This window comes from Amphibalanus amphitrite, unplaced genomic scaffold (genome assembly GCF_019059575.1).
Source record: "Amphibalanus amphitrite isolate SeventyFive unplaced genomic scaffold, NRLGWU_Aamphi_draft 000961F_arrow, whole genome shotgun sequence".
Classification (NCBI taxonomy): domain Eukaryota; kingdom Metazoa; phylum Arthropoda; class Thecostraca; order Balanomorpha; family Balanidae; genus Amphibalanus; species Amphibalanus amphitrite.
In genome coordinates this window covers 114829-134873 of record NW_024882455.1, presented here as the reverse complement: position 1 = coordinate 134873, position 20045 = coordinate 114829, and the positions used below count along the sequence as shown (strand labels likewise).

The 20045-nt window shown below is 54.1% G+C and overlaps 2 protein-coding genes across 4 annotated transcripts in view; one reads left to right on the top strand and one right to left on the bottom strand.

Annotated features, from left to right (window-relative positions):
* Positions 1-8537, top strand: part of LOC122368612 (5-phosphohydroxy-L-lysine phospho-lyase-like) — a 71956-nt gene extending 63419 nt beyond the window's left edge. The window contains exons 12-14 of the mRNA XM_043342736.1: positions 426-614; positions 845-6184; positions 8000-8537. Of these exons, the coding sequence (XP_043198671.1) occupies positions 426-614; positions 845-1037 (382 nt within the window). The 3' untranslated portion in view covers positions 1038-6184; positions 8000-8537. The remainder of the gene's footprint in view (positions 1-425; positions 615-844; positions 6185-7999) is intronic.
* A 2210-nt stretch (positions 8538-10747) lies between these two features.
* LOC122368611 lies at positions 10748-16020 on the bottom strand. 3 transcript variants are annotated; one of them, XR_006254269.1, is made up of 5 exons: positions 15958-16020; positions 13547-13696; positions 12900-13046; positions 12265-12503; positions 10748-11808 (listed from the first exon to the last, which is right to left on the bottom strand). XR_006254269.1 is itself a non-coding variant. In XM_043342735.1 (4 exons), the coding sequence occupies exons 2-4, from the start codon at positions 13629-13631 to the stop codon at positions 12367-12369; spliced, it is 369 nt and encodes a 122-aa protein (XP_043198670.1). In that variant the 5' UTR covers positions 13632-13696; positions 15958-16019; the 3' UTR covers positions 12085-12366. The 3 variants fall into 3 exon arrangements, 1 of the variants encoding a protein (XP_043198670.1); XM_043342735.1 differs by lacking the exon at positions 10748-11808 and having other exon boundaries at positions 12085-12503; positions 15958-16019; XR_006254270.1 differs by lacking the exons at positions 10748-11808; positions 15958-16020 and having other exon boundaries at positions 12085-12503; positions 12900-13078; positions 13547-13822.
* Positions 16021-20045: the final 4025 nt, after the last annotated feature.

Genomic DNA, 20045 nt, shown 5'->3' with positions numbered 1-20045 from the left:
TGCTCGAGGGCACCTGCCCTCTACAACCGGCTGTCGAGTGACCTGACACCGCTTAGCCAGCAGCGTTTTTCACGTACCGTGAAGAGACGCCTGCTGGATCTCCACCGAACGTGACCGTTCCGACAGCCGTGGCCGCCACAGCACAGGGGTAGCCCTGTGTACCGTGTATGTGTGCGTGTGTGTGTGTGTGTGTGTTTTTTTTTTATCCATGACAGCGACCATGTTTGACTCGGAGCTTAATAGCCACACTTTGAGTGGACCGCTCTACGATGGCAAATACAAATACAAATACAAATACACCATTAGCAGAGCCGCCCACGGCCTCTGCTCACCCTGCGAGTCCGTGGCCCGTCATGTTCCCTCTGCTCTCGCCTCTGACCCGCCCCGCCCCCTCTGACCTCCCCCCCCCCCGCTTACCCCGCCAGTCTGCGCGAGGAGCGGATCCTGGCCACCACGTGCGGCCCGGCCGGCAACGTGCTCCAGCTGACGCCGCCCATGTGTTTCACCATGACGAACGCGCGCACGCTGCTCTCGGCAGTGGACGCGGTGCTGGGCCGGCTGCTGCGGCGGCGCGCCGAGGGCGGCGGCGACTCGGCCTGCGCCGGCGAGTCCAGGTGAGAGGCCGCTGCACGGCCGGCGGCGGCCGGCGCCAAAACGGCCCGCCAAAACAGTCCCCCGGCGGCCGGCCAGTGCCGGGCTGTCATTGCGTGCTGCCCATCTGCCGGGCCGCTGTGCCGTTTAGTCTCTTGTTCGCCTGTGTGTTGTGTGGGCGTCCAGCTGTTCGTCCGAGTGTTTTGCCCTCCCCGTTTCGGTCGACCCCCCCTGACGCGGCGGCCCGTTTCAGCTCGTCGCTGTGGCGCTCCGAGGAGCTGCTGGAGAGCTCTGCGCGGCTGGCGGCCGCCTCCGGGCCCGCCGGTCCGGCCGGCGCGGCGCGCGGCGCCACGCGGCCCAGGGCCGACGGCGACTCGGACACGGATCCGGAGCGGCTGCAGCGCCAGGAGGCCAAGCGCCGCCGCGTCTACGAGGAGGTGGACTGACCGGCCGGGCCGGGTCGGACTGAGACGGACTGAACGGGACTGAGTCGGACTGGGCTGGCCGCCGCAGTCGGCTCTGTTTCGCTGCAGCCGGGAACCAGGTGGCTCTGAGCTCGCCTGCGAACATGGAGCCGGCGCGGCCCGTGCCATGTGGCTCAAAGTCACACAAATCTCTGCGGCTGCTGCGCCCGGCGCGTGTCGGCGCCGACAGTCACTGGCAGCGCCGCGCTGCACCGGTACCTGAACACAGCAGCGCCGTGCTGCCCCGGTACCTGAGCCCAGCGGCGCCGTGCTGCCCCGGTACCTGAGCCCAGCGGCGCCGTGCTGCCCCGGTACCTGAGCCCGGCGGCGCTGGGTGCGCCCTGGTACCTGAACCCAGCCGGGTCCGCCCCGGTACCTGAAGCCGGGTCCGCCCCGTTACCTGAGCCCAGCGGCGCCCAGCCGGCCGCCGGGCCCGCTGGCGGCGTCACCCGGCCCTGTTTTAGCAGCGGCGCGGTGTGCCGCGTCGGTGGGCGGTGCCCGCTGGGCTGTGGGGACAGTGCCCGCTGGCCTGTGGGGACACTGGACAGTGCCCGCTGGGCTGTGTGTGTGGACAGTGTCCGCTGGGCTGTGGGGGGGGGGGGTTGAGCCCGCTGGGCTGTGGGGACACTGGACAGTGTCCGCTGGGCTGTGTGGACAGTGTCCACTGGGCTGTGTGTGTGTGTGGACAGTGTAGGGACAGTGCCCGCTGGGCTGTGTGTGGACAGTATCCGCTGGGCTGTATGTGGGCGGTGTCCGCTGTCCGTCTGTCTGTGCATGGCCCGCGCGGCGCTCGGCGCTGTCCGGACCGCCGGTACCGGGCGCGGGTGTGTGGCTGTGATCCGTGGGCCGCGGCCGCGGCGGCCCTAATAGCTGCAGAGCAGAGGGATGGGTCGGACCAGGTTGTTGTTGTTGTTGTTGTTGTTCCTCCCGGTCACCGCCGAGGCGGTGACGGAGCCACGCGGCTCTTGTGGGCCGCGTAGCCGGCGGCCAAGGCCGCCACCACGTCGTCGCGCTGTACGTCTCGGGCCGTGCCTGTGATGTTACCCAGCGCTTGGAGGCGGGGGCCGAACAGGCACGGGCACTCCAGTAGTACGTGCGCCGGGGTGTCCGCGGCCTCGCCACAGACGAGACAACGGCCCGCCGGGCATGTGATGTCGTTGCACTGAGCGCACTCGGGTGTCGGTCTGCGCCCAATGCGGTGGAGATATTGTTCCGACCGTCCCCAGTGTCCCGATCGGAGTTGATGTATGTCGATGGCCTCCTCCCTGGTAGCGGCTCGGACCGGGTCGGGGGCGCGGTCCGCCATGACGTCTCGGTACCAGCCCGCAGGCCGGCTCGCTCGCCACTCCCTGCCGGCGACCCGCGCAGCAGCCCCCGTGAGGGTGCGGGCGTCGACCGGCGTCGTCCGCTGGGACATCCCGGCCGCCTCCTTCGCTAATGCGTCCGCCCTCTCATTACCCGGGAGCCCGCAGTGAGCCGGTACCCATTGGAGGTGAATTGAGCTGTTGCTTGCTTGTAGGCGCAGCAGTTGGGTCCACACACTGGCACCCAATGTTGTGGTCTGGGCCGAGGCGCCTGCAGCCAGCGTTAGCAGGGCCGCCCTGGAGTCCAGGCAGGCGACCACCGGCAGGCCCGCGCTTCTCGGCAGTTCAGCGACTGCCTCCAGCGCTGCCAGCAGCGCGGCGAGCTCCGCGCGCGTGCTGGAGCACAGGCGGCCAGCAGGGACCCTCAGCTCCCAGTCATCTTCGGTTGGGGTGCGGATCAGGGCGCCGCCCCCGCCATTGGCGACGCCGTCCTCCGCCGATCCGTCCGACCATATCCAGACGGCTTCCTCAGGTAGCTCCCGGATACGCTCTTCAGCTGCGGCACGCCGAACGTCTTCCGGGGCCGCACGTCTGGCCCGCGGGCCGAGGTCCAGATGGAAGTGGACGGTAGAGTTGTCGGCCCACGGCGGCAGGGTGTGGTGGAGGCGGGCCTCGACGGGTATGTCTTGCGCGTCGGCCGCCGCGAGCGCGGCGGCGCCCACCTCGCGCCATCCTGTGGTCTTGAGTCGTCGAGGGACGACCGCCTCCCCGACCGACCTCAGCGGGTCTCCCTCGGGGAGGGACGCCGCGAGTCCCACCATTCTCGCTGCCAGTGCCTGTCTCCTGGACCAGGCATCTGTCATGCCGGCCTCGGACATCAGGGCGTGCACCGGAGTAGATGCCGTGCAACCGGTCACTGCCCGCGCGGCCGCGCGCAGCTCCCGATCGATCAGCTCGACGTGCGAGGGCGATGCCGCCGGCAGCCACGCAGCCGCGGCGTACTCCAGCGCACCGCGGACGTAGCCGTTGGCGACGGTTCGTAGTTGTTGTTCGCCGAGGCCCCACGATCGGCCGGTCAGCTTCTTCAGCTGGGCGGTCCTTGGTCTGACCCTGCGGCGGAGGTCGGTGCAGTGTGGTCCAAAATGGAGGAGACGGTCGAAGGTCACGCCGAGGAGGCGGAGCTGGGAGCCCGCCTTCACTGACACTCCAGCGACCTTCACGGTCAGCTCACCGGCGTCCCTGGCCCATTGTGAGAGAACAATGGCCTGGGTCTTTTCACCCGCCACCCTCATCTTCCAGCGGTCCGCCCAGGCGGCGATAATGTCCGCCGACTTCTGTGCCCTTTCCTTTGCCAGGGCAATAGAGCTCCCACCGCTGAGGGTTGCGGTGTCGTCCGCGTACATGTACGTCGTGGTGTGTGGCACTCGTCGCAGCTCCAAGATGAGGTCGGCAGCCCACAGGGTGTACAGCGTCGGGGCCAGGACGCTGCCCTGCGGGAGACCGGCCCTGAAGACTCGTTCAGCACTCCGGGCGCCGTTCACCTCCACAGACGCCCGGCGGTCGCGCAGGAATGCCCAGATCCAGCGAACCAGACAGGCAGGTAGGCCCAGCCGCAGGAGCTTCAGCTTGAGCATACGATGGTCGATGACGTCATAGGCGCGGCTGAAATCGTAGGCCATGAGGACGAATTTCTCGGCCGTGACGCCATCGATCGGCCTTCCACGCGGCTTGGCCTTATTCCAGCCATCCTGCACTGTCTGTATCAGCCTTCCCAAATTCTCTTCTGCGGAGCGACCCCTCCTGAAGCCGACCTGTTCCGCAGGGACCATATCGTCTCTCTCTGCCAGGTGAGTCAGGCGAGCGGCTACCATCCTCTCGGCCAGCTTCGCCAGGTGAGACGTTAGCGCGATCGGTCGGTAGCTCGAAGTCAGCTTGGGGTCTTTCCCGGCTTTGGGGATCGGCACGATGACGGCTCTTCGCCAGTCTGCCGGGACCTCCCCCCTCAGCCAGGACTGATTGATGAGGCGCAGGAGCAGGGCCTTGGCGGTGGGGCCGAGGTGCTTCAGGTGCTCCGCGCAGATGTTGTCTGGTCCTGGGGCCTTCTTGTTGCGCAGCTTCCGCAGCTGGATATCCATCTCTGTTGTGGAGAACGGTCCGCAGCAGCTGGCGTCCTCTCTTTCCCCCGCGCAGGCAGTGCACGGGGGGCGGCTGCGTTGAATCAGTTCATGTTTTACCTTGCGGTCTAACTTCCTCGACCGGACTTGCCGGCTGACCCGTGAGTAGGTTCGCGCGAAGGAGGTCGCCTTCTCAAGGTCCTCCACGGCAAGGCCATGGTCCCCTTGGAGAGCGTGGCCGGGGCAAGCCTGCACCGACCCCTCCATCTTGCGCAGCACCTTGGTCACCAGGCCGATGCTGGTCGGCTTGTTCAGCGTTGTTGTGGCAAAGTCGCGGAAGCTGCGCGTCTTGGCTTTGTCTTCAGTGATGGCGGCATGGCGCTTAGCCGTCAGCCACCGTTCCCTCGCCTCCCGGGAACGATCCGTTCGCATGGCGTCTCTCGCCTCCCGGCGCTCCGCCACGGCCCGCACAAGTTCCGGGTCCAGGGCCCACGGTTTTGGGTCGGCTCGCGCGCCCCGCGGGATCATCTCCACACTGTGAGCTAACAGCGTCTGGCTAAACACTGCCAGGAGTTGCTCGGTGGTGGCGCCCGGCGGGGGTGAGCTCGTCTCGAGTGTCCGCTCGATGCCGTCGCGGAATCCGACCCAGTCCGCCTTGTGGAAGGCCCACTTCGTTTTCCGGATGCGCCGCGGCCGGCCGCCGTGGCACACGACCTCGACGAGTTGCGGTAGGTGGTCACTGCCGAGGTCATCCCCGATAGACCACGCACACCTCCTCGCAAGGCCGCGCGTGCAGACGGTGACGTCTGGGGCTCCGGTGTTCCCCCTGTAGTCGGCGTGGGTCGGAGCGCCAGAGTTGAGGACAGACCAGTCCCCGGCCTCGCACCAGGCGGCCAGGCGGCGGCCGACGTCATCCGCGTCGTCACACTGGTGGTCCCACCTCGGGTGATGCGCGTTGAAATCCCCGGTGATAATGCAGTCTGAAGTGGGTCTGAGAGTGAGGGCGAACCTGTCCTCCCTCTCTTCGCTCTCGCCCGTACGGATGGGCGGCCTGTATATGTTATGGATGTCGATGGTGGTCGGTTGACTAGAATGTTGACTAGGTGGGAGGAGCAGTCGGGCACCACACCACTCTGTGCTGTCGTCGGAGGCGTCGAGTGGGCGGTCCTCAAGTCTGGTGAAGCTGAGTCCGTCCCGGATGTATATTACAACGTCCCCTCCTTTCACAGGGCCGTCTGTTCTACGCCCTCGCACTCGACGGGCGACCGAGGCGATCTGGAAACCAGGGAGGGCGATGTTTTTCTTCGCCGGCAGCTGGGCCTCCTGGATCACCGCCACGTCTACCTTGTTGTCCGACAGCCAACGTTGAACCTCCAGCGTTTTCTTCCGGAGACCCTCCGCGTTCCAGCTCAGTATGAGCAGGCGGCTTCGGACACGGCAGTTTCTTCTGTAGCGGCGATTCTTCTTAGCCCTCCTACTGCGGCGACCTCCCCCGCTCCGGCCGCCCGTGACCCCGCCGCCCGTGTCGGCGGCGGGGGGCGCCAGGCTATTCATTCAGCGCGGGCCGGGGCCGCTGCGGGGGACCGGCCATCGGCCCCCCTGGCGCGGCACCCGGTCCCGCTGGTGGGCATCCGCTGCCCCGGGCGATTGGAGATGGTGAAGGTCGGACCAGGTCGGGGACGTAGTCGCCGCGGTGCACTACCAGGACACGGTTCGTCGGAAGGCCATCTCAGGCTCAAAAGAAACGATATATATCATTCGAAAGCTGACGGTGAACTGAATCCAAAAATGTAATTTTTATCAAAATCGATCGATGGCGTTTTTTGAAAATCGCGTTTTTGTAAAAACTTTATAATTTTTTATTAAACGGGCTGTCCCGGACATTCTTGAAAACATAATCATGTATTTTTGAGTTCCAGTGAAAGCTGAACGCCAAAAGAACAATATTTAGCGAAGCAATATTTCCTAACATTAATATGCGTCTCCCACAGCCGACAATAAGGCGCAGTCACACAGCTCAGTGTCACGATGGACCAAAGTCGGCCACACAGAGGCGTGAAATGACCCTTATCGACTCGCAGACCCGGCGCTCTCGGCCCGCCTGACCGGCCACGGCAAGGAGGTTCGGCTGTCGTTCTACTAAACGGGCGTCATATTTGTTAGTTTAACGATTCAAGTCGGTACTTGAGTTATTCAGGATACATGAGCCAGAAGATTCATTGCTCGGTCATCTTCACATCATGCATTAATTTGCATTTGTTCATGTCTACTTTGCTCAATTGAGCTTGGTATCATGCCCAAATAAGGAAAATTGGCCGCGCTTAAATGTCAGAGGTTGCACCGGCCTCAGCTCGGGTGGAGTGGGGGTAGCGCCCGGCGGGGCAGGGTAACCTTTGACCGGTCGCACGGCCGAGCAGCTGTCACCAGTACAGCCTCTGACAGTGAAACCCCGCTCACTTCACCTGCGCGGGCACTGAGCGCAGCTGAATGGAACAAAACATGTATAAGAAAAATGTAAAGTAAAGCATGTTGTAAATCAAGCAGAACAATGAATTTTCCTCACAGGTATCCTGAATAACTTTAATAGCGATGTGGACAGTTAAACTGACAAATATGACATTCATTTAGTAGAACGAGAGCCGAACGTTCTTTCCGTGGCTGGTCAGGCGGGCCGAGAGCGCCGGGTCTGCGAGTCGATAAGGGTCATTTCACGCTTCTGTGTGGCCGACTTTGGTCCATCGTGACACTGAGCAGTGTGACTGCGCCTTATTGTCGGCTGTGGGAGACGCATATTAATGTTAGGAAATATTGCTTCGCTAAATATTGTACTTTTGGCGTTTAGCTTTCACTGGAACTCAAAAATACATGATTATGTTTTCAAGAATGTCCGGGACAGCCCGTTGAATAAAAAATTATAAAGTTTTTACAAAGCCGCAATTTTCAAAAAAAGCCATCGATCGATTTTGATAAAGATTACAATTTTGGATTCAGCTCACCGTCAGCTTTCGAATGGTATATATCGTTTCTTTTGAGCCTGAGATGACCTTCCGACGAACCGTGAGGAGGGCGGGTGCAGTCCATCGTGAACGGGTGTATATCGGGGCGCGGAGCTGGGGCGGCTGGCGGCCCGGTCTAGGCAGCGTCCGACCGGCGTCTGCCGGAGTCCGCCCCGGCCCGCCCTAGGCAGCGTCCGACCGGCCGTCTGCTCCAGTCCGCCCCGGGCCGGCCGAGCGGCGTCTGCTCCGAGTCCGCCCCGGCCCGGTCTAGGCAGCGTCCGAGCAGCGTCTGCTGAGTCCGCCCCGGGCCGGTCTAGGCAGCGTCCGAGCAGCGTCTGCTCCAGTCCGCCCCGGGCCGGCCGGCCGAGCGTCTGCCGAGCGCGCCCCGCCAGACGGCCGCAGAGACCGATCGGTAGTCTATTTTCGAGTGTCATTGTGTAACATTTGTCCGTAACCGTTTGCGTTTACGGACAAGCTTTGCGTAAAAATGTTTTTATTCTTTTGCACTGAGATGCACGCGAATTTCACAGATTGTTTTACTTGTGCCAAGGACAGTTTCTACTTTTTACGTTTGTGTCGGCTGAAGGAAGTTTCAGCCCAGCGAAGTTTCATTGAGTGGCCACAGGCGCAATGTTTTGTTTTCATAGGTATATGGAAAGGCGTGCATGTATGAGTGCCAGACGGCTATACCGTACTGGAACCGGTGATACAACTCGCACCATTCTCCCTTAACTCGTCAAGGGTTTCGGTGTTTTGTTATGTCAACAGGGTTACAGATGTCAGCCGCCTGTCAACAGTCTCTCAGCTTCCGTCACCTGTCAGCTGTGTCAGCTGTCTGTCAGCCGTCTCTCAGCTGTCTGTCAGCTGTCTGTCAGCTGTTTGTCAGCTATCTGTCAGCTATCTGTCAGTTGGCGGTCTGTCAGTGGCCTGAGTCAGCGGACAGTCACCCAGCAGCAGATTTGCTTCATTTCGCTCCACCAGCTGCTCCACAGATTTCCTCTACCGATTGTGTTGTCGACTATTAGCTCGTTTCATGGTCGGCCATTCAATACAGTGCTGTGCTTCAAATCAGGAGTTTGGCGGCATTTTAACCCGCGCACCGACGGGGGTCCGCGCCAACATAGAACCGACCGGGGGTGGTTGACCGCCCCCCTCCCCCCCCCCTGAGACCTCGAGAACGAAGCAATAGAGACAAGCGGTAAACGGCATAGAGTACTCACGGACATGGTCTACAATGATTATATAGTCATTTTCAGGTCAGGTCAAAGATGACGTCGCAGGGGTCAAAATGTCAAAGTGGCAGCGCTAGATATGAGTTTTTCTTGAACGACTGTTTGTTTTGCCTTGCAATCGTGGTATTGCTAGGTTGATGTAAATTAAACCTGGCTGTTACGTTACGTGCGTGAGATTTCACGTCTGCTCACGAGTCGCAAGTTAACCCTCGCGGGCCCGGGGGGGGCGTTTTTCGCCCCCCCTGGCGAATTTTTGCGATAGCTCCCGAACGCTTAGGGATAGGGAAGCGAAACTTTCAGTACCTTTTCTCCCCATCAATTTGACATCTACTGAAGTAAAATTTTTTGACCTAGCCCCCTTGATGACGTCACAAGGTCGATTTTTCTAGACCCCTGCAAGGCAAACTTCGGCGTCACAGACGCGAACTTCAAATAGCTGCTAAAAATAGAGTTTTAGAGATAAAGACAAATTACGAGCACGGTTGTGTAGCGTTTGACCTAGAGAAAAATAGAAAAATAGTTTTGGTGACCTGAGGTCAGAGGTCAGGTCAACGACCCCGAAATGTGGTTTTAGTTTTTCGCAAATAACTTCAACAAAAATGGTCCTAGAGCTACGGCAGTGGTACCATCGCATTCGCCGTGTCAAGCCGCGTCGAATGATATATATTTTGTTTGGAAAAGGTCAAATTTTATGTTGACCTCATGTGACCTCGAATGACCTTTGGTTGACCTTGACACATGAAAGGTCGGTTACGATGGATTTGTACCCGCTGATCACGAATCTGGCATCCATTTTCCTCTAAGGCTTTATTTAGAGCTTCCGGATGGCAAAATTGTCTTATTTATTATTACTAACTTGAATTAGTGAAATAGCCTCTAGCAAGGATACTCTTCTGTGACCTTGACCTTTGAGCAGCCTTGTATCGTAAGATGAACCACAAATAGGGAACTGATAAGCCTCCAAACATTTCAAAACGTCTTGGAAGTTAGCACGCAAGATGTACGAAAAAGTGCAAAGTTTGAGGTCAATTGTGAGCGTGACCTTGACCTTGACCTTTGATTTTGAGCACATATTCGGAATCCTCAGATTCTCTTCTTTCGTTTGATACCCAATTTTGCCGGTTTGATGCATCCTGCCATCCTCTAGAAGGCTTACTTTGAGATCACTACACATGTGCCGGTTTTGGCCTTTGACCTTGACCTCTGACCTTGAAAATTGACCTGAGGTCAAAAATTTTAGGTGCTTTAGAATCGTCTCGTAAGGACCTTTCGTTTGGTATCGCTTTTGTTTCCGTAACTCCCTTATTTACGGAGTTAGACAGGGGGGGGGGCGAAAAACGCCCCCCCCCCCGGGCTGCGGTGGTTGGGATTACCCCCCGGGCCCGGCCGGGTTAATATGTTTTCGGGGCGTGATGAGATGCTTCGGGCAGTTGGACGTGGGGATGCATCGGACTATCTGTAAGCTAACATCAGATAGTAAATGGTATGAAGATGGTACATTATGGTTAAATGGTAAACTACGCATCTAAAAATGTATTACTACAAATGAATGCATTTTTAGATTGGTAGGCATTTAATATTTAGGCTGGTATACGGGCGTGTGTGTATGGGGAGGAGGACGGGGAGTTCCCAGAGCAAGGTTTTGTCTCCCATGGTAGTGAAAGGGTTGATATTGAACGTGTGTGACGTTTTGGCATCAATACAATGAAATCACATTGTGACTGAATGAAACCAAGGCCATAGGTATAACCAATGAAACTGTAACATAACGAGGGGTCCCCCGACCGTCTTAAGCTGCCCCACCCTCTGCCTGACTTTACCCCACGGGTGGGGTACTTTCGGACATTTGACATCACGAGACATTTTCATGTCTCTTATCTTTGCATTTGTGAATTTTATGTTTTACTTTGCCAGCTTGGCTTCACGCGTGAAGCGTCTGCTGAGCAGGTTGTTTGTTTAGGAGTATGAAAGTTTATTTTTAGCCCAACTTCTAAACTAGCATTCGTCTCTTTGAGACGCGAACGTTACCAACTACAAAGAATTTGCTTTGTCTTGGAACAGGTATATTACATTACAGGCTATTATAGACATGAGATTAGATTCAAGTACAGCAAAAGTACAGTTACTAGGCAATAGGCAGACAGTCGCAATGTTACCCGCTACACGCGCAGTGAAGAAAACACTGCCGCGCCACGGCGACATACATACATCAGCTTAGAACCTGGCATATCGAACACTGTGAAGTACAATACCTAAATCATGCAGTCCGTGAGGATCGGTCCTGCAATAAGTCATTACGCTCGTATTTACCGTAATACGTCGTAATATATTTCACACAAGAAATAATGCGATCCGCATTCCAGGTCTGCTCCTTTGTTAGTCTGCTTTTTTGTTGGCTATACAGAGCTACAGGAGAAAAAGCTTGTTCCATTGCAGGGCTAAGCACATAAATATAAAAACTACATGTTCTAAACGTCGGAGAAGCGCGCACTTCACGTGGCGCAGCTGTGCGGCGTGAAAGTCGTGACCTCGCGCGCCGGGCCGGTCTCGCCACCGCGGCCCCAGGGTCGGGCGAAAGTCATCTCCTCGCGCTCCGTTCCGGGTTCATCGTCACGTCCCGAGAGGTCGGGCGAAGGTCGGTCAGTGGCCAGTGCGTAGGTTGCGACACCATGCCGCCTGGCCGGTGCGTGCGGGCGGTACGGTCTCACCACGGTTCCGGCCTCGGTCCTCACCGCCGCTGCACGTGGTGTTGCAGCGAGCCTTGCGCCGCCAGAGGCAGTGATGCAGGTCGCATCCACCGCGATCGTGGCACGGTCACCGAAGGTGGCAGCGCCGGTCCCGCCCACCGCGACCGTGATTTTCTCACAGCGCGTGTGATTGCGAACAGTCATCAGTAAGACTCCCGTTGATTTACCTAACGAGAAAACGCCTGTCGATATGGGCTTCTAAAAGAAAACTGAAATCCGTGGCCCCCATAACAGAAAATAAAACACAGCGACAATATAGTTACCGACGACAGGTTCATAAGATTTTCATCATTTTTTTTTCTTCGGAGAATCTTGGTACCTATGTTCTGTTTTCGGTGTTAGGAAGAAGAGTCGATTTATCTACCAGCAGCAGAGTCGATTAGGGGGGGGGGGGGACAAAAATGTTGAGTATGTCCCCTCAACATTTTGATTGGGGGGACATGTCCCCCGTCCCCCCTCCCCGGTGGCGGAGCCCTTGGTTGAGATGTTTGACCTTGCTTGTCAGTTGTCGCACTGTTACGAGAAGTGGCGCAATTATTTTTGTGATTTTTTATCAATTGAATATGACTTTGATTTTCCCCATGTCTTTCCACCAGTAGCCCTGTTTACGTGCTTAGTCATCACACCAGCGAGGGCCACCATTGCCAACATTTATTATTTTTCCCAATTATATAGGTCCAAGCTCTGAAACGCTTCGTTTTTTTAAGTGTGACAGAATAATCGTTAAGAGCCGGGTGTAGCAGTGTGGCTGCTAGCAGTGTCACATAGAGCGGCACGCTAGCACCAGCTAGTAGAGCCAGACGCAGCAGGTGTCACCAGCTAGTAGAGCCAGACGCAGCAGGTGTCGCCGGGCTAGTAGAGCCAGACGCAGCAGGTGTCGCCGGGCTAGTAGAGCCAGATACAGCACGTGTCACCGGGCTAGTAGAGCCAGATGCAGCAGGTGTCACCGGGCCGCGCGCAGAAGGCGTTCCGATGCCGAGGCGCGCCCCCGCAGCTGGCCACGGGCGCGCAGTCCCCGCCAAACAGGCCGCAGACCAGCGCGTGGTTCCAATACTCTGAGGGCGCAGTCGCAGACCAGCGGAATACGGGTCAGAGCAGACACAGGCGCGACTGGGAGCAGACACAGACCCCATACAGACCCGATACAGATCCGACAGACCTGACACAGACCGACACAGACTTCACAAACCCGACACAGAGCCAGCAGACCTGACGGACCCGACACAGACCGACAGAGAGCCGACAGACCCGACGCAGACCCCACAGACCCGACACAGAGCCAGCAGACCTGATAGACCCGACACAGACCCCACACAGACCCAACACACCCGACACAGACCCAACACACCCGACACAGACCCAACACACCCAACACAGACCCGACACAGACCCTCAGGAAGCCGACAGACCGGCCACCAATGGAGCAGCAGCGGTTCGTGCCACCCACATACCGATAAAGCAGCAGTCGGCCGCGGGCCCGCAGATGCCGGCGAAGGGCCGCTGCCAGCGCGGGCAGGCCGGCTGTCCGGGGCCGGGCCGGGCCAGGCACAGGGCGCCCGCCGCCCGGCACCCCTCGGCAGAAGTCGGATCCGGCGGAGCTGCCGCACCCAAACCGAGCGACCGTCAGCGACTGTCAGCGACCGTCAGCGGTCGTCAGCGACCGTCAGCGGTCGTCGGTGTCGTCAGCGACCGTCAGCGACCACCGACGGCCCCTCGCCGCCCAGCCAGCGCTGCTAGATTCGGATAGCTCATCTGGGCCACTGCATAATCAGTAATCAGTAATCCTGGGTACATACGCTGAACGGCTATAATCATGAATCTGTCTCCTGGATAGTCCGTTTATAGTTAACGTTACTGCAGTGAATGCTGAACATGCTGAATATGTATTACCCACGTCCAAGGGCCCACGTGCACCACGGCCTCAGGGTCGGGCGTCCAACCCCAAAATGCACACCTTTATACCTACATTACGCTGCATTACGGAAGTTAGATTACCGGGGTTACGGATCGCCGCGACCTGCGCTGGAGCCTCTGCGCCGCCGTCTCGGCCGGTCAGCACTCAGCAGAGGGCGTGGTTCTGTGTCGGCAGCGTACTCACGGTCCGGTGGGCCGGTCAGAAGGGCCGGCGCCGCTGTGACCAGCAGCACCAGCAGCGCTGCCGCCGTCGCCCTGGACGCTGCCATTGCCGACAGAGCTGGTACCTGCAGCCAGACGCGGCTCGCGTGTGCAGGCTGAGGCCGCCGGCGCGCTGGTGTGCCCGCGGTCCGGTGACAGCCGGGCCCGTCACCGGTGACAGCCGGGCCCGTCACCGGTGACAGCCCGGCCCCTCACCGGTGACAGCCGGGCCCGTCACCGGTGACAGCGGGGCCCCTCACCGGTGACAGCCCGGCCCCTCACCGGTGACAGCCCGGCCCGTCACCGGTGTCAGCCGGGCCCGTCACCGGTGACAGCCGGGCCCCTCACCGGTGACAGCCGGGCCCCTCATCGGTGTCAGCCCGGCCTGCCACCGGTGTCAGCCCGGCCCCTCACCGGTGACAGCCCGGCCCGTCACCGGCTCAGTGGCGGTGACAGCTCAGTGGACAGAGGTCAGAGGGTGACAGCTCAGTTGACAGAGGTCAGAGGGTGACAGCTCAGCGCAGTGACAGCTCTGCTCAGCTGGCCGACCGCCGCAGTGCCGTGGCCCAAAGGTCAGACTGATCCGGAATCACCATCGCGATGGACGGAAAATATAGACCTTTTTTAGCGCCCAATTTAGGCGGTGGTGCACACATTTCGGTGATAATTCAGGCGAGTTCGACAGCGCGGCATAGTGCAGTCATACCTATATTGAATCGCGGCACGATGTTCGTCATAGTGCAGCCTATTTCGTCGTAGTGCAGGTAAAAGTGCACCAGAATCAGGTATACATATCGAACGAATCGCACGTCATTCGTCAGATCGATTCGATTTCGGGGCGCGGCATGGCATTTAGGCACTGTCCACTGTTCAGTAACTCCGGCATTGCATCAGGGGCGGCGTCACGGATTTTTTGCCACCTGGGTGACAAGCCGAAGTAGGGGGTCTCTTCATAAGAGGGCCTCCTCTTCGCCTAAACCCTCGTGTTTTGACACACGGGCCTCCTATTTGGGCACAGGGGCCTCCGTTGCGGGCACAAAGGCCTCCTGTTCGGGCACAGGGGTCCTCCTGTATGGGCACAGGGTTCTCCTGTGCGGGCATAGGGATAGGGGCGTTCTGTGCGGGTATAGGGGCCTGCTGTGTGGGCACAGGGGCCTCCTGCTAGCATGCCTCTACCAAAGCTCATTAGCAAAAAAAAAACTGTTATATACCATGCGTGACCTGCGATGACCTCACGAGCATAACGAGGGGTCACGGGTGCCATTTTCCGGTTCAGTGTGTCATATTTAAGTGTAATTCCGTGTGTAGAGTGCTTAGAATGATGTTCGTCCAAAAGAGGTGCCTTTCGATTTCCTCCCATTGACTTATAATGGAGAGGTTGTAAAATTGACGTGCCTTTAGGTCACCGATAACAAAATTGCAAGGTATAGGTACATTTTGTACTCATTGTACCTCTTTAGAAGAGCTGAAATTTTTGTTTTTCTCACATAACTACAATGACAATACAACAACAATGTACCTAAATAAAACCAAACGTTCCGGACAACAAAGTAGGGGAAGTTGGGGCAATGCCGGAGTTGGGGCAAAGCCGAAATTCGATGTATTTCTAAAACCGTACGACATAGATGCCACGTCTCAGTGATGCTCTTAAGCTTAAGTGACTACAATTATCGCATGTTTGTTACGAGTCGTCATTTGGAATACTTCGGCTGTGAGGGCGCCAAAAGCGTTTTCAAGGTACGTTTCCCTTGTACTACATGCGCCTTTGAAGCTGCATTTCTTACTCATTATGCTACCGTTTGTCTGGCCAATTCGGTCAAGTAATCTTCAGCATGTCTTTGCATAAGTGTGCTGCCTATTTGAAATTTATACAGCACGTTTAGAAGTTATGGGCCTGCAAATGAAAGTATGGCTGGCTGGGGTAATGCCGAAAACGTGCAATTACGCACGTTAAAGCACGCTACGTGGACTTCACTGCTGTAGAATAGCAACGCGTAGGTATTTTTAGTCAAACAAATTACACTTTCAGCCGGCACAACGGCCTGTTACCTATAAGGAATGATTTACCTGGCATTTTCTTATTATATCACACAATTATAACTTCCAGTGTGCACCAAGCGTCCTAAAGCTCTTAAAACGCGTGTCAGCTTTGATGAATTTTGGATAAAGTTTGAGATAAATTGGCAAAACATCAATGTCGGCATTCCTCGTAGATCATTTATCCCATTTTCGGCTTTCCCGCAGTCCGGGGCAACGCCGACCTACCTTCCTCAGTGGAAAATAAGATATAGGCTATACATCGATAAATGTAAAGCCTTTATTTTATTTTCCACTGACGAAGGCTCCTTGTTGTCCGAAACGTCTGGTTACAAGATTGCATCAATAAGGACGAACATTTTTTTTGTATACATCCCAGGCTTCCTGAGCCTACAGTGACACTCAGTAGGCACCAGGGGGGTACGCTCCGGCTGTTAAGCATTATGAAAAATGGTGACAGACGTTTGTGGAGGATTGTCGACGAACTCTTGTTCCGTGAGCAGTACTTACACGCTAGCGGAAATAAAATAAATAATCAAGATATGATAAACTTGAGATTGACAAGAACTTGATCAAGATAGAGAGCATGAGAAAACAAAAGGACAAGAAAGGAGGAGGGCTCATGTTTTTGTATAAACAAAACAGTGGTGTCACTTTAAAGGGACCCTCCCACCTTAACATTAGTTTTGAGTTGAGATAGCCAAGTTTGCGGCCAGGCTCAGAAACCACCATTTATCCTGGTCGCAACCCCCGCAGCTTTATGGTGTTCAAGGAATTTCTTCCCTTTACTTGCAGGGTGGGACCAGCGTGGTCCCTATCTCTTAACCATTACGGGAATCTGATGACGTCATCAGGCTTTCGAACGTCCGTTAAATGTTTGACTAAAACGTTTTGTAGCACGCGGTGGTATATGCTGCTTTGCGCGCAACAAATGCCGCACTTTCAAATAAAGTCGCTAGGAACAGCGGAGGTCCCAAAAAGTAAACAAAAGTAAAAGTCTAATATCTTGAAAACCGGTGAATATTTTTCGATAAAATTTGGTAGATATTCGTTTTCGCTCCTTCTGAACCGAGCGACATCACTTTCATGCCAATTCGTTAACTTTTTTGAAGGTGGGAGGGTCCCTTTTAAGTAAAGCCCCTTCAGAGAACGAAGATGTTTTGGAAGTGAGGGGAAGTATATTGAACAAACAGGTTAGGATAATACTTGTTTACATGTCAGTTGAAACAAAACCAGAAGACAAAACACGAAATGAGAAAATCAAACAAGAGCTTGAAGAGAAGCTAGAAGAAAGTCCAGACATGGCAACAATGTTGTTGGGGGATTTTAATGGACATGTAGGGTTCCTAGGAAGCCAAAAAGAGAATAGGAACGGAAAATTTGTCATTGATGTGATAAACAAAAACAATATGATTTTACTGAATGGTGATGACATATGTGAAGGCTTGTATACATGGGGAAGTCAAGAATACAGAAGTGTTATTGACTATGTGCTGGTCAACAGTAAGATGCATCAGTCTATCCTTAAGATGAAAATTGATGAAAGTCAAGAACTACTAGATCTATCAGATCACAACATGATCACAGTGTTTTTCAAAGATGAAAAGTCACTGAGTCTCAATAAAGCTAAATGGAAAGATGAATACTTCTTTAAGACAGACCAAGAATCATTGTCGGGCTTCGTGCAAGAGGTACTACAGAGAATAGAAGCTGATAACATATGCCTAATGGAAGATCTCAATGTGATAATGAAGGACGTGGCAGAGAAATTGCTTACAAGAAGGTACAGAAGAAAAACTGACAGAAAGAATGAAAAAATCAAAGAAAAACCATGGATGACCGAAGAAATACGGAAACAAATCAAGCAAAGGAAAGCCTTCAACAGACTCAGGAGAAATGCAAAGTCAGAAGAAGAAAAGAGCAGATTATATGAAAAATATTATGAGCAGAAACGACTGACAAAGCTACTCATCAAGGAAGAAATAGCAAAGCATGAAAAGAAAGTGACTGACGAAATACGTTATAGTAGCTACAAAAGCAAGGCACTTTGGGAGAATATCAACAAACTTAAAGGAAAGCAAAAGGATAACAGTCCAGTTCGCCTATTCACAGAAGCTGGACAAATGCTGCAAGGAGAAGAAGAAAAGGAAAACTTAGCAAGTGTCTGGAAGAAAATCTATCAAAGACATGAAAACAAGTTAGAAGAAGTGTGGAACGATAGGGCGAAGCTAACCTATACTGCAGATCTGGAGAAAGAGAACCAGGACCAGATACAAATAAAAGGATATAGTTTCCCAATCACACTGAGAGAACATATGGATATGGCCATGAACAGTAGGAAGAGGATGAAGAAGATGGAAGATATACAAATAACTGAGGAAGAAGTCACCAAATGTATAGGCAGGCTTAAGAACAAGTCAGCGGCAGGACCAGATGAACTCAAGCCAGAACTATACAAAGCTTTGATAAAAAATGACAAATGCTTGAAGATACTGACAGGCTGCTACCAAGAAGTCCTCGAGAGAAGTGACACGCCATCAGAATGGAAGATATCAAGGACGAAAATGATACCAAAGACGTCTAAGCCAACTGCCAAAGACTTGAGACCAATTGCTTTAACGAATGTGTCATATAAGATCTACATGTCAATTCTAAAACAGCGACTAGAAGATCATCTAGAAAGCGCAGAGCAAAAGTTAGAGACACAAGCAGGGTTTACGAGAGGAGGAAGGATAGAGGACAACCTTTTCCTATTACAGTACTGTGTGGAAGAAAGCTTTAAAATGAAGGCACCTCTGATTGTTACTTCAATTGATTACAGCAAGGCGTTTGATTCCATCGATAGAGCTAGGATGGTAGAGGTGCTCATGAAATACAAGATTCACCCCAAAATGATTGATGCTGTGGCAGCCACATACCAAGGAGACAGAACCTGGATTGAACTAAATGAGAACATTAAGTTAGAGATTTTAGTAACAAGTGGTATACGGCAAGGGTGTACAGGATCAACTGCCTTCTTCAAGCTCATGACTTATATCATCACAAAAGTAATGGAGGCAACAGAAGCAGGGTTCAGAAGCTGCAAATTTACGCTGCCAATCCTATTCTTTGCTGACGACGGGCTCCTACTGAACCATTCTATTGAAGAAACAGAGACTAGCATCAGAAGACTGACAGCAATTAGCAAGGAGTGTGGACTAGACATAAACAAGAATAAGAGCAACATTATCACATTTAATCTGAAAGAACAGCACAGAAGCATAGAAGATATTGAAGTAAAAGAAAACATAAAATACTTAGGTCTGAAAGTAACAAATACAAGGGATGTGTTCAGAGGGCAGAAAAGAATCATGATTGAAAAGGCACAAAGAATGGCAAACATGACCTATTCAGTAATTTCAAAATCATGCAACAGACTGCTGATTGGTAAGACCTACTGGAAATCCCTAGCACTGCCATCAATACTGTACGGCTCCAGTGTCATGACAGTCACAGAGGAAGAGACCAAGAAGCTGCAAGTAATCGAAAATGGTGTCTACAGACAGATCTTGGGGGCTCCAAAATATGCACCAAATGCTGCATTGAGAGGAGAAATTGGAGCATCTCTGATGACAACAAGGATTAAAACTGGAAGACTTCAGTACATGAGAAGCATATTGCAAGGAAAAAATCAACTACTCAAAGAGGTGTTAACAGAAATGATGGACGAGGGCAAGAACAAATGGATAAAGGTAACCTATTCCATTATTAAGGAAGTCGGACTCAAAGTAAAGGATTTGTATCAGATAAGCAAACAAGACCTTAAAACACACATGCAAAAATGGGATGGAAAGAAATGGAAGGAGGAATTGTTAACTAAAACTACTCTGTCCCTGTATATTGTCTGGAAAAAGGAGATGAAGGAAGTAACGTTTATTGACAACCAGCAAGCATCAACAATATTTTTCCAGGCAAGAGCTAACTGTCTTCCTCTAAATGAGCGCAAGAGATACAAGAAAGAGGACACAAGATGTATGATGTGCAATGCAGAAAATGAAGACCTCGCCCACTTTATATTGAATTGCCCAGCCTACGAAGAAGAAAGAAAAGAATCAATGCATCTTCAGAAACCCTATGCAAAGGATATTTTAGGGATATTTCTGTTTGAGGAGGAAGATATCGAAGAAAAGAAAGAAGTATTGCTTAAGCTGTGGAAGAAAAGAAGACTGCTGGAAATAAAACAAAGTTCTCCATCCTAGTTGACCTTCATCCTCCCAACACCCAATCCTGTCCCCTAGTGAGAATCCTAGCCACACAAACCAACCATAACAATGCAACCCATCGATCAAAGTAAAAGTTAAAGATTAAGAAATCAAGGAGGTGCCGATACAAAGGCTAAACCTCCGAAAACCATCGCATCGCATCGCATCGCATCGGAAAATTCACCAATCAGCGCTCGGCGGTAC

Coding starts and splice junctions, on each gene's coding strand:
- LOC122368611 (XM_043342735.1), bottom strand. CDS start 13,631: ATGGCAGCGTCCAGGGCGACGGCGGCAGCGCTGCTGGTGCTGCTGGTC. Junction 13,047..13,546: donor TCTGACCGGCCCACCGGACC/GTGAGTACGCTG, acceptor TGGGTGCGGCAG/CTCCGCCGGATCCGACTTCT. Junction 12,504..12,899: donor GGCCGACTGCTGCTTTATCG/GTATGTGGGTGG, acceptor CTGCGCCCTCAG/AGTATTGGAACCACGCGCTG.